The sequence below is a fragment of the Balaenoptera acutorostrata genome, chromosome 3 (genome assembly GCF_949987535.1).
Source record: "Balaenoptera acutorostrata chromosome 3, mBalAcu1.1, whole genome shotgun sequence".
Lineage (NCBI taxonomy): Eukaryota > Metazoa > Chordata > Mammalia > Artiodactyla > Balaenopteridae > Balaenoptera > Balaenoptera acutorostrata.
This window is the reverse complement of record NC_080066.1, coordinates 170,453,200-170,465,218: the sequence shown is the minus strand read 5'-3', so window position 1 is coordinate 170,465,218 and position 12,019 is coordinate 170,453,200. Positions and strand designations below refer to the sequence as shown.

At 45.0% G+C, this 12,019-nt stretch overlaps 2 protein-coding genes across 35 annotated transcripts in view; one reads left to right on the top strand and one right to left on the bottom strand.

Moving 5' to 3' along the window:
• Positions 1–6,900, bottom strand: part of LOC103001858 (tyrosyl-DNA phosphodiesterase 1) — a 75,376-nt gene extending 68,476 nt beyond the window's left edge. The window contains 2 exon segments of the mRNA XM_057542477.1: positions 1,516–2,072; positions 6,728–6,900. Of these exon segments, the coding sequence (XP_057398460.1) occupies positions 1,516–2,072; positions 6,728–6,888 (718 nt within the window). The 5' untranslated portion in view covers positions 6,889–6,900.
• Positions 6,901–7,157: 257 nt separating this feature from the next.
• Positions 7,158–12,019, top strand: part of LOC130707593 (EF-hand calcium-binding domain-containing protein 11-like) — a 215,245-nt gene continuing 210,383 nt past the window's right edge. For 31 of the 34 annotated variants that reach the window (XR_009007494.1, XR_009007492.1, XR_009007486.1 and 28 more), the window contains exons 1-3: positions 7,158–7,315; positions 7,999–8,094; positions 11,516–11,561. Coding sequence is in view for 22 of the 34 variants with exons in the window: in XM_057542835.1 (XP_057398818.1) it covers positions 7,241–7,315; positions 7,999–8,094; positions 11,516–11,561 (217 nt within the window). In the remaining 12 variants the exon portion in view is untranslated. Of the gene's footprint in view, positions 7,316–7,998; positions 8,095–11,515; positions 11,562–12,019 lie in introns of those variants that run through there. The other 3 variants (XR_009007493.1, XM_057542842.1, XM_057542826.1) reach the window with 1 other exon arrangement.

Here is a 12,019-nt window from a genome sequence, read left to right as displayed (position 1 = left end):
CAACACAGCAAGCAGGTGGTGAGGCTGGGATTCAGGTCCTGTGTCTGGGATTCTAGGGGCCCTGCCATTCTCTCAAAGGAAACCCTTGTTTCCTCTCTGCAGGCAAAGATTTTGACACCAAGTGCAGCGGTGGGGGCGGGGGGGGGCGTTCCCACACAGACCGATCCTCCACGGACACCAGCTGCGCGTCCTACAACTGAATTCAATTCTGACACCATCCACCCGGAGGGGTATCCACCCGGAGGTGGCATCAGACCCCTCAGGACTGCCCCCACCTCAGATGCCAGTCACAGGCCCGGACCCCCTGTGCTTCTGACCGACCGGCTATAAATTGGGGGTTGCCACCATCCCCTCCACGGGCTTGATAATTTGCTGCAAGGCCTCACAGAACTCGGAAAATCACTTTCCTCGCTAGATTACCAGCTTATTATAAAAGGATACAACTCAGGAACAGCCAGATGAAGAGATGCACAGGGCGAGGTATGGGGGACGGGGGGCGGCCGTGCCCTCTGCAGGTGAGTCATGGCCTGGCACCTCCTCCTCCGCACCAACCTGGAGGCTCTGTGAACCCTTCCGGTGAGGGGTCTTTTTCGGAGGCTTCATTACACAGGCAAGACTGACTAAATCAGTGGCCCTCAGCGGTGAACTCGACCTCCAGTCCCCCTGCCCTCCCCGGAGGTGGGAGTTAGGGCAGAAAGTTCCAGCTTTAATCACCAGGCTGGTTCCCCAGGCAACCAGCACCCCCCTTCCTAGGGGCTTTCGGAAAGTCATCGCATTAACATACACTCCACTCCGGTGTGGCTGAAAGGGGCTTGTTAGGAATAACGAAAGATGCTCCTTTCACCTTTCATTACCTTGGAGCTATTTCAGGAACCTGGGACACAAACCAAAACCAAACCCCAACTATAAACGGAGTGAAGACCAAATATCTGTATACATCACAATATCACACAGATACTCCCTGAGGACTAACCACAGCAACCAAAAATCAGGGCACTCTTGTTTTGCTTCTGCGCCAGGAAGCAAAACCAGGCTTTCGAGCAATGGTTCTCAAACCTGATTGGGCTTGTGAAAGGAGAATGCAGGGCCGGGCTCCCAGAGTCTGGCGCTGGGAATCTGAAGAGGAGCCCGAGAATTTGCATGTTCAACAGGCTCCAGGTGTCGCCCACACTGCCGGTCCAGGGACCAGAGAGAACTATTGCTGTCAAGGGCTGGCTACTTGGTTAATTAAGTGTCAGCGACCAAGTTTAACCTTCAAATTACAAGTTAAGTAATTCTAAGCACTGTGCAAGGGGTTCCAACAGGGTTATCTACAGGGCTCTGGGAGACACCCGTTGGCTTCCTGACCTAAGCAAACAGTTTGCTGTCCAACGAATGCATCTGCTTTCAAAATGGGTTTTTTTTTTCCCCCCGAGAGAAGTTCAGAGGGTTCTTAGAGATCCCTTCTAGGCTGCCCTCCTGTTTTTCGAGGGGGAGCCCCACAAGTGCAGCTCCCGGACCCCCGGCTTCACTCACCCCTTATGTGGAGGGCTTCCGAGTTATACTTTGGCTTAATTCTGGAGACTCTAGTGAGGTAAAATTGGAAGGGGTTCCCTTTATCCAGCATGTCCCAGATGTCCTGGCCTTCCCCTGACGTTTCAAGCCCGTGGCCGGCCGAGGGGCTGTGATGCCCAGCTCCCGCGACAGCACCATCTCTGGGAGAAGGGAGGCCTTTCTCCTCTTTGACTCCCGTGTCCTTAGCCCGCTGCTGCTGCGTCTCTGGTGGCAGCTCATCCTCACTGCTGGAGAGATGCCAGCCCAGGTCTTCCTGGGAACCGCCCTTCTGCCTTTTGGGAGGTGAAGCTTCTGAAACGGACTCTGCGTTGCTGAATTTCACGGGTGCGATCTTCCTCCTGTGGGCAGCTTTCCGAGCCTCGGAACAGGTGTACTTTGCCTCACTGGCTGCTCCCTGCTCAGCGTGCGGGAGAAAAGAGGTAGATGGCTCGTCCGGTCTTGGCTTTTCCTCCTCGCTTTCATCACTACTGGATATCGTCCACCTCCCGTAACTGCCTTCCTGAGACATTACACTTCCTCTGGAAATGAAAGGTGGAAATTTCGTTATTTCCCATCCATCAGGCCACCGGCACACTCATTCTCTTGCTCTCAAATTCCGTGTCCTGAGCTTCCAGGACACATACAGCACACCTGACACTTACCAGATGCCAAGACGTGTCACTAACATCAGCTGCTCTGTGGGTGTTCACGACACATCACCACAATCTGCCATGAGAACTTGGCAAATAAAGTGACGGCGAAAATCCTGCTTACCTTCTGCTTCACTCCCTTTGTCCTTCCACCTAGACCTTGTTCCTAAATGCCTGAGGAAATGGACTTGAGCCAAAGTCCAAAACAAAAATGTCCACTCTTAGCCCTGAAGCTTCCAACAGGTGTTTGGGGTTAAGGTCAGTTTAAGGAATTTCAGGTCAAATTGGAATTTATCACCTATTCCTCACCCAGGTATGGGAGCCCAAAGGACTTCAGGGACTACTTCTTACTCCCCCAAGATAAGCTACTTACCATAAAGCTTAACAAAATCCTCAAAACAGTATCAAATGATCAATTCTATATATACATTATCTAGGGATGCTTCCATGAGGACCCAACTGACTTAATGATTATCTAATCCTAAATCAAACCACGAAAACCTGCAGAGAAAGAACTTGTACTAAAGCAAAACGTTACTTTGTTTTTTAAACCACACAGTTTAACTTCCACTTTCTTGCTCTCAAGAGGAAAACAGATGAAACTTTTGCTTTTCTTACCTACAAAATGTCACCAATTCAAGGGTAAAGGGCTATCTAAGTAGATTTCCCAAATAACTAAGGAGCAGTTCCTTAGTGTGATTAAAAAAACAAAAAACAAAAAAAATACACTTTAGTACAAGACCCAGAGGAAAATTACAGGACTCAAGAGTCTGTACTCAGATTGTGGACGTAGTGTCTACATGTTTGCTCTAGAGCGTAAGCAGGACCTGTTATGAGTGCAGATATAGGACAGACTGCAGCATGACCCCCACTCCTTAAAAAAGGCTAAATTCTGCACTGAAAGACTTGCAAATGAATATACTTTCATGTTTCAAGCTAAAAAGTATATTTTTTTAAGGTATCTATCACTTTGCACAACTTCTCACCTTTTTCAATTAATGACCAAGTCAGATAAAGTTTCTCCTGTAAATTACACATTTCAAGAAGCTTTTAAGCAGAGTGCATCTAGACAATAATTTGACTCGTTCTTCATGGCCCAGGGTCACTATTAAGCCCACCTGGCATGGACAGTGTTTTGCAGCCACAGCTGTAGGGACCACAGATGGATGGAGACACTTGCTCCTGTAACAGGGGCCCTACACTCTGTCTAGGTCTTGTTTTCTAAAAGTTCTCTGTCCTTTCCCCCTGTGTTCAGCCCACTTCTAGAGGCTGTTTGAACTCTGAGTAGGTTTTTCTCCCTAAATTGTTTCTAATCCGATAAGGGTTAAGACACCAGATAATCCAGCTTGTTGGAACTGTATTGTTACAGTTTACAGGATCTGAGAACCAGGTTTTCCCATGAAAGAGGTTAAGACAGACTTACTACTTAACACCTACTTCAACAGCTCAGTTTTTTGTTTGTTTTGACTGGTTTTTTAAAACTTAAGTTCCTTTAGTGTTCTAGACTCTGGAGACTGCTATCACAATTCACTATGAAGGAGCCATAGTGTCGGTTAGTTTGCAACTGAAAAATTATTTAAGAACAAAAGAACCATCTTTGGAAAAACTACTCTGCTGTAAGCTCTAGCTTTCATTGAATTCTAAACCAGCTCTTAAGCTAGGCACTGAGTAATAGAATCTTCGACTGAGATTCCTCAGGCTGTTCTCCCTAGCTTCCTGCCCCATCCTAAAGCAAAGAGAGGGTCTCAGAGTTTTTAGGTGAAAAAAGGGTTCAGCTCCCAGCCTGAGAAAAGGAGATGTATACAGACCTCTTAGAGGTCACCACCACCCCTCTTCCCAGATCAATTACGTATAAATAAAATGGAATTCAAAAATCCTGAGAACTCTGAAAGGAAAATATTTATTCGTCTTTAGTGACTGTGTGAGCTATTTAGGAGATTTCTAAGTTTTTCAGTTTTATCATTATCTACACTTTCTAGAACCACATGTGGGGTGGGAGAGGGGAGGAGGACAGAGAATTCCCTCCAAAAAAGGACAAGTGGGTAAAAAGTAAAGCTTTGAAAAAGATATTTCCTAGAGAAAAAAAGTTTTTGTCTGCTCTATACATGGTTTAAATTTTGGATCTGCTCACAATCCAAAATGTGCCTGAGATTATTTACCAATTAAAGGCAAAAAAACCTTTATAATATGCTAATAAAACTGTAACAAATCATTAAGCCTAGCAGGTTACCAGCCTCTCTATGCAGTCAAGGCGCTTAGCCTGTTGAAGGGGAGCTGTTGGTAAACACCAAGATTAACCAGCAACTGATTCTACTTTGGAGGACTGCATCTGGCTTCGGGATCAGAATTTCATCTCTCTCTCACACAGGCCCAGACTCTCTGCATTCTCAGACAGCTTTCATACTCAAGTCATATAGCTTTACAAGGACAGAACCTAAGTGTTTTCCTTCAACTGTTTGTTCACGGTTTGTCTTCCCTGGGCAGTGCCTCGCACAGCACAGGTCTAACACCACACTCTGGGTAAGTGGTGACACCAGGATCAGAATTACAACACAGGTGGGCTGACTCTGAGATCTGACATTCAGTGGGTCAGCAAAGTGCAGTATTTCCCAAAGCGGAGGTGACTGGGACCTGACGTTAACTAACATTACATTATGAAAGTACCTCCCTTTCCCACTCCAATCCAATGTCTCAGTTTAATCAAGGAGAAAGCTGTTTGTTGAAATGTCTCTATTCCTGCTTTTGAACAAATAACGGACTTTGGGCTCTTCTGCAGGCAGTAACACTTTGGTTTAACATCAACAGAAGGTATCTTATGGCTCCATTACATTTACAATAACTGAAGTTTACTTCTTAAAGATAGTGTTTATGTAAAAGTGGGTTCAAATGAAAATATTAAGCAAATAGTAGTACAGATGTTGACAGTGAGACAAAACTGGGGAGGAAGCAACCGACCACATTACTGAAATTTGGCAAACACTGCGTTAAGCTACAATGCCAAGGAGGGTAAAAATCTAAAGACATTCTACCACCAGATGCCAACTCATAACATTAGAGTGTCTATTAGACACTAGAAAAAAAAATCTGTGGATGCAAATGGATACTCCTCTTAAAGCTGCTAGCTCCTCCTCTCCCCCTACCATCCCAGACCCAGCTGGGCTATTTCTTTTACACTTCCAGCTGACCCTTCTTATAGAGCTTGCAGACCATCAGGAGGGCATGGAAGTCAATCTCAACTGAGGCCAGGTGTGGCCAGTAGTGGGCAAATATGACTCCAATTTCAAACCCAGTCATTACTAGCTGGTAAATGTGCACTTAGGCAAGTTACTTAACTGCTGAGCCTCAACTTCCTCCTCTGTAAATGGATGTCATACCTACCTCCCAGAGTATGTTCATTAGAAAAATATTTATTGAGCAGCTACTATGTGCCAAGCCCTGGGAATAAGAAATTAACAACATAGAAACAATTTGTCCTAGGAAAGCTTATATTTCAAGGAGAAAGAAACAGATGGACACAAACGAAAATAACCAAAAAAGCCAAGATATCTTTACAGATATTCATTATATTTTACAGGTATGAGAGAGTAACAGGGATGCCCTTACCTTAGACTATCCTGAATTTAACATTTAAGTGAGCTCTGAAGGATGAAAAGGAATCAGCCAAATAAAAGTGGGGGAGGGAAAGAAGAGTATTCCCAGTGAGGGAACCCAACCTGCAAAGACCACAACAAGGTTGTAGTAACTCCAAAAACAGACAGAAAGATTTGGGTAAGGAAGACAGGTAGGTGGTCCAGGATGAAGGGGGTGGGCAGGAGTAAGTTAAAGATCCTGGATTTTATTCTAAGAACAGTAGGCTCCACTTAAGGGGAGCACCTTTTAATAAGCAGGGGAGTACCTTGGTCCGATCTCCTTTTTAAAAATATTACGTTCCCTACAACTCTGTATGGAGAATGGTTTGGAGGGAGACAAAAGTCGAAGTGAGGCGGCTCCCGCAGGGACTCTGGTAGCTCATGAAGGCGCTCGGAATGGAGTGAAGTGGGCTGATTCCGGGGTACACTGAGTAAGAAGGGACAGCTGCTAACTTTTCTGTGCGCTCACCTTTACTGGGCATACACTCATTTCACACTCATAACTGTTTCCATTTATGGGGAGACTAAACACAGAGGTTAAGTGCCTGGCACAGAGTAAGCGCCCAACATGCTAGCTAGCACTAACTCTCCAGGCCATCTGCCTACTACGTGGAGGAGCCAGAGTAAGAATCCGCGGCGGGGGGACCCCTCCAGCAGGACTCCGGTCTCCTCAAGCAGCAGCTGCTCGCGCCAAAGAGGTACTATTACTGGAGGAAGCCGAGGCCCAGAAGGGGACCCTACCTAGTGTCTCTACAAGATGCTCCGCTTCCCTCCGGATCCACCTCCAGTCCCGCGGGGCACTCAAGAATTCTCCGGACGCCGGTTGCCCGCGCTCCAGGCCGGAAGGAGCAAAAGCGCGGGCAGTTGCCGAACGCGCTCCAGAGGCCCCGGAACCCGCGGCCTGCAAACACTCACCTGAAGCCCCCAGAACACGCAGCCGCCGGGGACCCCGCTCCTCCGCCGCCACTCGCGCCTGCGCGCGCTTCAAATGCTCCAGGCCGTGGCGCGCGCAGAGTGGCCCTGCCCCTTCCCCTTCCGGGATGCCCGCAGCTGGGTCCTAAAGCCCTCCGGGTCATGAGGGGCTGAGGGGGCACTCCCGCAGGAAGGGGCGGAGAGAAGACCGTGGCGCGGCTCCTAAAAGGGGGAGAGAGGAAAAGAGAGGGGCGGAGCCAAGGCTGGGGGCGGGCCTGGAAGCCCCTCCGCCATAGGCTGTTCCAAGGAAACATTATTAAACAAAGTCTCTGGCCACTAGAACTGCGGGGTCAACGCCAGTGGCTCGCAGGCCGTCCAATGGGAGAAGACATTGGAGGTACCCGGCCAAGTTCAGCTTCCTGAACTGCGGGGAGCTTGGTGGGCGGTCGCTGCAAGCCGGGCGTAGGCCGCAGAGGTCGCGAGTTCAGGCGTCCCGGCTCCCGTGTGACTGTCGTGATGTTTTTCTCCCAGGCCGGGGCCCGGCCGCGGATGTGGGAAGCCAGCCCGTCAGAACACAAGAAGTGGGTGGAAGTAGGTGTCCGGAGGGCTGTCTCCGACTTTAACTTGACCCGGGACTTTCACTTCCGTCACCCCCTCCTGGCTCTCACTCAGCTTTGTTGCACAGATAAGGGCTGGACTATCGTTCCGAAGTGTCATGATTAATGACCGAGGCTAGGGCTGCAAGGCTTCTGGATCCCTGTCCAGTGTTCTACTTCCAATTCCTTCTTTTCTCCGCGACATAGTCTGTGTATAACAACCTGTAATCTCCATCTCTCCTCCCCCCTTTCAAAGCCAGCCCCTTTGCCTCACCTTCCCAATTCTAGGATTGAATTTTGGGTAGAATTTTTCCGAATGGTTTAAAGGAATTAACCCAGCGATTAAGTCGTTTGCACTTTTTGGGGGGTACATTTTAACACATTAAGATTTCTTTTTCTTTTTGGCCCTGGGGGCAGCATTCGGGATCTTAGTTCCCCGACCAGGGATAGAACCCGTGCCCCCTGCAGTGGAAGCTCGGAGTCTTAACCACTGGTTCTCCAGGGAAGTCCCAGCAGATTAAGATTTCTTGAGGATTAAAATTAGGATAATGAAATTCCATTTCCCAGCCCTACTCTTGGCTAAGTTTTAGGTTTGGGAGGTCTAAACTTAATATGAGTTAGTAATAATAGAACAAACGGTTTCTGTGTTATTAACTAAAGATATTTGCTGTTCTTTAGGTATTTAAAGCATGCGATGAAGAAAACAAAGGCTGTCTAAGCAGAGAGAACTTTAAAGTTGCTGTTGTAATGCTGTTTGGATACAAGCCCTCCAAGGTAGAACTTTCTTTTGTATTTGGGGACTGGGCTGACAATACAGTAGTGGATGGATTCTAAGTAAAGTGCAGAGGGCTAGCTTAGGATGTTTATGAAGCAAACCGCTGCCTTTTGAGCAATTTCAGAGATGTGTCCAGTGCTGAATTTTACTTATGTCTTAAGAATCCAACTCAGGAATGAATTAGAATCCGTCAAGACTAAGTCATCAGGCTGCTAATAATATTAAGTAGGAGATGCTAGTGAGGTTCCAAGAGGGAAGCCTGGGAGTGGGATGTTGATAACAGAAGGAATTCACAGAGGAAGTGACATGCAGGATTCTTTTTTTCTTAAATTAAAAAAAAAAAATTTGCTCCATTTAAATTATGAAAAGAATGCATTTACATAGTCAAAAAATTAAAACGGTCCAGAAAAGTATAAAGTTGGGTGTAAAATCCCCTCCCTCCCTACTAAAGGGTCCCACTCCTCAGGAGTTACCATTATTAACAGTTTCTTGTGTATCATCCCAAAATTTCCTATGTATTGACAGACACGCCTAGCATTGTATTGAAAAGTGGGTGCATAGTATGCCTATTTTATTTTAACTTGCTTTTTTCACTTCACAATAGAAGAACATAAAAGCACACACAGCACGTTAAAAAAATAGTTGCTTACTATTCTCTTTAGCTAGTTTCCTTGTTTTGGTCATTTCAGTTGTTTCTCTTATTTTTCATTCCTACAAATATTGCTGCTGTGAGCATTCTCTTATAACTGTATCTCTGCTTGTGGATATATCTCTGTGGAATAAATTCCTAGAAATACAAGTGCTAGGTACATTTGAAATTTTGTTGGGCATTGGTCTCCAGGAAAGGTTGCACTAATTAAGGAGAGTTGAGCTGAACTTCAGTGAATCTCCCATTTTAGTAGGACAGGTTTCCTATGCCTCCTGTCCTTGTGCTGCTCCTCTTGTCTGTTACATCCATTCTAGTGATGGATCCCTCTTGTTAAGCTGCTGAACTGGAATTAATCAGGGGCAAGATCTTGGCCAGGTTTAAGAAATTCAACTGCAGGCATCAAACAGAGGGAGCACTCAGGGCTCTGCCTGGAATGTCATCCCTCCTGCTGTTGTTAGACAAAGTGGCTGGGCAACTGCTTTGGCCCAATTGTTCCCTATGAGTGGGCTCTACCTGTCTGTCAGATTGCAGGCCCTGCAAAGCCAGGGACCTCGTGATGTCCCACTTCTCTGTTCTTCATTATGCTTAAGTGTATTACAACTTCACTGTTAATATGTTCTGTTGATATAAATATGTCCCATGAACCACCCAGGTAGGTTCAACTGCTAGGGGTTGCTTAGTTACTGAGAGGTTGATTATGGAGCTTCAGGGCTGGCTCCCAGAAATTGCAGCTCTCCTGTTAACCTGCAATCATTTCAGCTGGAATTCCAGAGCAGGTCAGCTAAGGGGACTCAGCTTTTGAAGCATTGAATTTAACCCAGGTTCAGCTGGAAAGATATCTGGTCTCATTCTACCTTTATCACCTTTGGATCTATTTACTTGATTTTAATTTTAGAACATGTAAGTGAGAAATTTAAAGACAAGTACAGTGATATGGTAACATACATACATACACACCATCAAATTTAACAGATTTTTACTTTTGGTTGAGGTTTTGGATTTTATTTTTTAATCAAAGGAAATGCTTGTTTACTGCAGATCGCTAAACAGTGAAATACTGATATAGCAAATCACTTATACACTTAACAATCATTTGTAACAATCATGAAGTTTTATTAAGTGACGCTTAATGTATTCCCTCTGTGAAATTTAACAGATTTTTCCTCTTACAATGGGTTGAGGTTTGGGGTTTTATTTTTAAACATTGCTTTTCAGCAAATGAAATATTTACTGAATGCAGGTCATGAAGCAGTAAGGCACTAAAATAATAAATCACTTCTGCATTCATGAAGATGTTTACAGAATGAAATTTATTGTGTTCCCATTTAATCAAAGGAGCACTTGCTAGTTGCTAGAAATACAAAGGTGAATAAACATAGACCCTACTTTGAAATAGTTCACAGTTTAGTGTAGAGAGACTTATGAAACTCTGATAAATACTAAGATAGAGAAGAGATTAAGAACAGAAAGGGAGGAGGGCAAGGAGAAGGGTCTAATTCTGTAGTAACTTTAATAGGAATCTGGGCATCATTTAGAGCAGCGGAGGTAGACTCTGATATGAAGTGTCTGGGAGCGCTTTGTGGTGGTGGGAGAAGTTATGCCTTGGTGATTCACGGTTGCCTGTGGTGGCCGTATCAGAGTGATGTGACAGCAGGACTGAAGGGATAAGAAAATAAGAAAATTCAGAAGGAGTAGGTTTGGGGGAAAGGCAGTGAGTTCGGATTGGGGCATATTAAGTTCGAGGAGGCTACAAGCACCCCAAGTGCATTCCTTTTTTAAGTGCTGTGCTGGGTGTTGAGGTGATGGTGGTAAAGATCTGCTCTCAGATTGTGCCACCTCCCTTAGATGTAGGAATCTGAAGTTGGGTGGAGAGGTGAGGGCTAGAGATAGATTAGGGATTCCTCACAGGTGGTAGCTCAAAACATGAGACTGAGGGGGCATTGCCCAAGAGGAGTGTGCGGCGTGTGAGGGGCAGTGTCCTGAGGGGAGAACATGGGGGGAGTGCCCACATTTAAGGGTCGGCGGGGACTCCATGAAGAAGATGCACTGGGAACTGGTTGTCTGGGAGGGGCAGGAGGAACCAGGGAAGTGCAAGGCATGGAATCCAAGGTGGAGAAGCTACATCAGATGTTGCCAAGGTTCTAATTCCATGATGTTTATAAAGCTCTCTTAACCATGTGGGAAAATGCTTATGTTTTAATATTTAGTGAAGGCAGGTCCCCAAACTTAATATACAGTGTATTCTCAAATAGTTTAAAAATGCATGGAGGGGGGGAAAAAAAGCTGTACTAGGCCTAAATGTTAACAATGGTTTTCACTGGATGGCTGGTGTTTTAGATGTTTTTCTTCATAATTAAAAAATATTTTTCATGTTTTCTACATCATGTTACTATTACAGTCAGGAAAAAATTTTTAAGTAAACCCATAGAGGCCATTGTAACAATTGCTTGTATTTGTCTAAAACAGAAATGTTACCTTTTAGGTTATGCTGTACATGTGACAGCCAAGTTGAATCTATATGACCAAACTGTTTTGGTCAATGCAATAAAGTTTTGGGGGCCATTAGAGTCTGTAGTAGATTAGCATCTGGTATCTTATTAATAGAAGAGAAAAATGACTATTATAGCTGTTCTGTGATGTTACTTGTCTGCTGGATTCAACAAAGTTGGTTTCTCATAAAATACATTCCTTCTCCGCACCCCAGGAATTAAGAACTTGTACTGTGAAAACATTTGATGAAATTGTATATCTTATGCTTTTTTCTTTTCTAGATAGAAGCTGATGCTGTGATGTCCTCAGTAGATCCAAACACTTCCGGTAATGTGAAAGTTAATTTTTAGTACTCTTATTTAGACATTCATGAAACTACAGCTAAGAACAAATATAGAGGCTATAAAGCATTATGTTTAAGCAAATCTTTGTTTTGTTTCTGATTACCCAAAAAGAACGAGGTTTGGTTCTTTTAATTTTAGTTAATTAATGTAGTCATAAGCGTATGTTTATTGTAGGAAAATTTTAAACCCCTGAAAAGCATAAAGAAAAAATGTTGCTGGTAATTTCAACATCCCGCGGATGATCTAGGTTTTCTGACTTAAGCAGCTGAGTGAGTGGAAGTGGCACTTCCTGAAATGGGAAGACTGGGGGAGAAGATTTAGGGTCTGGGGAGTGCAAGAATTCAATTTTGAATATGTTGAGTTTGAGAGGTTTCGGTCAATGATGTCAAGGCAGTTGAGCTGTATGAGTATGGAATTCAGAGGAAAGATCTGGACCACAGA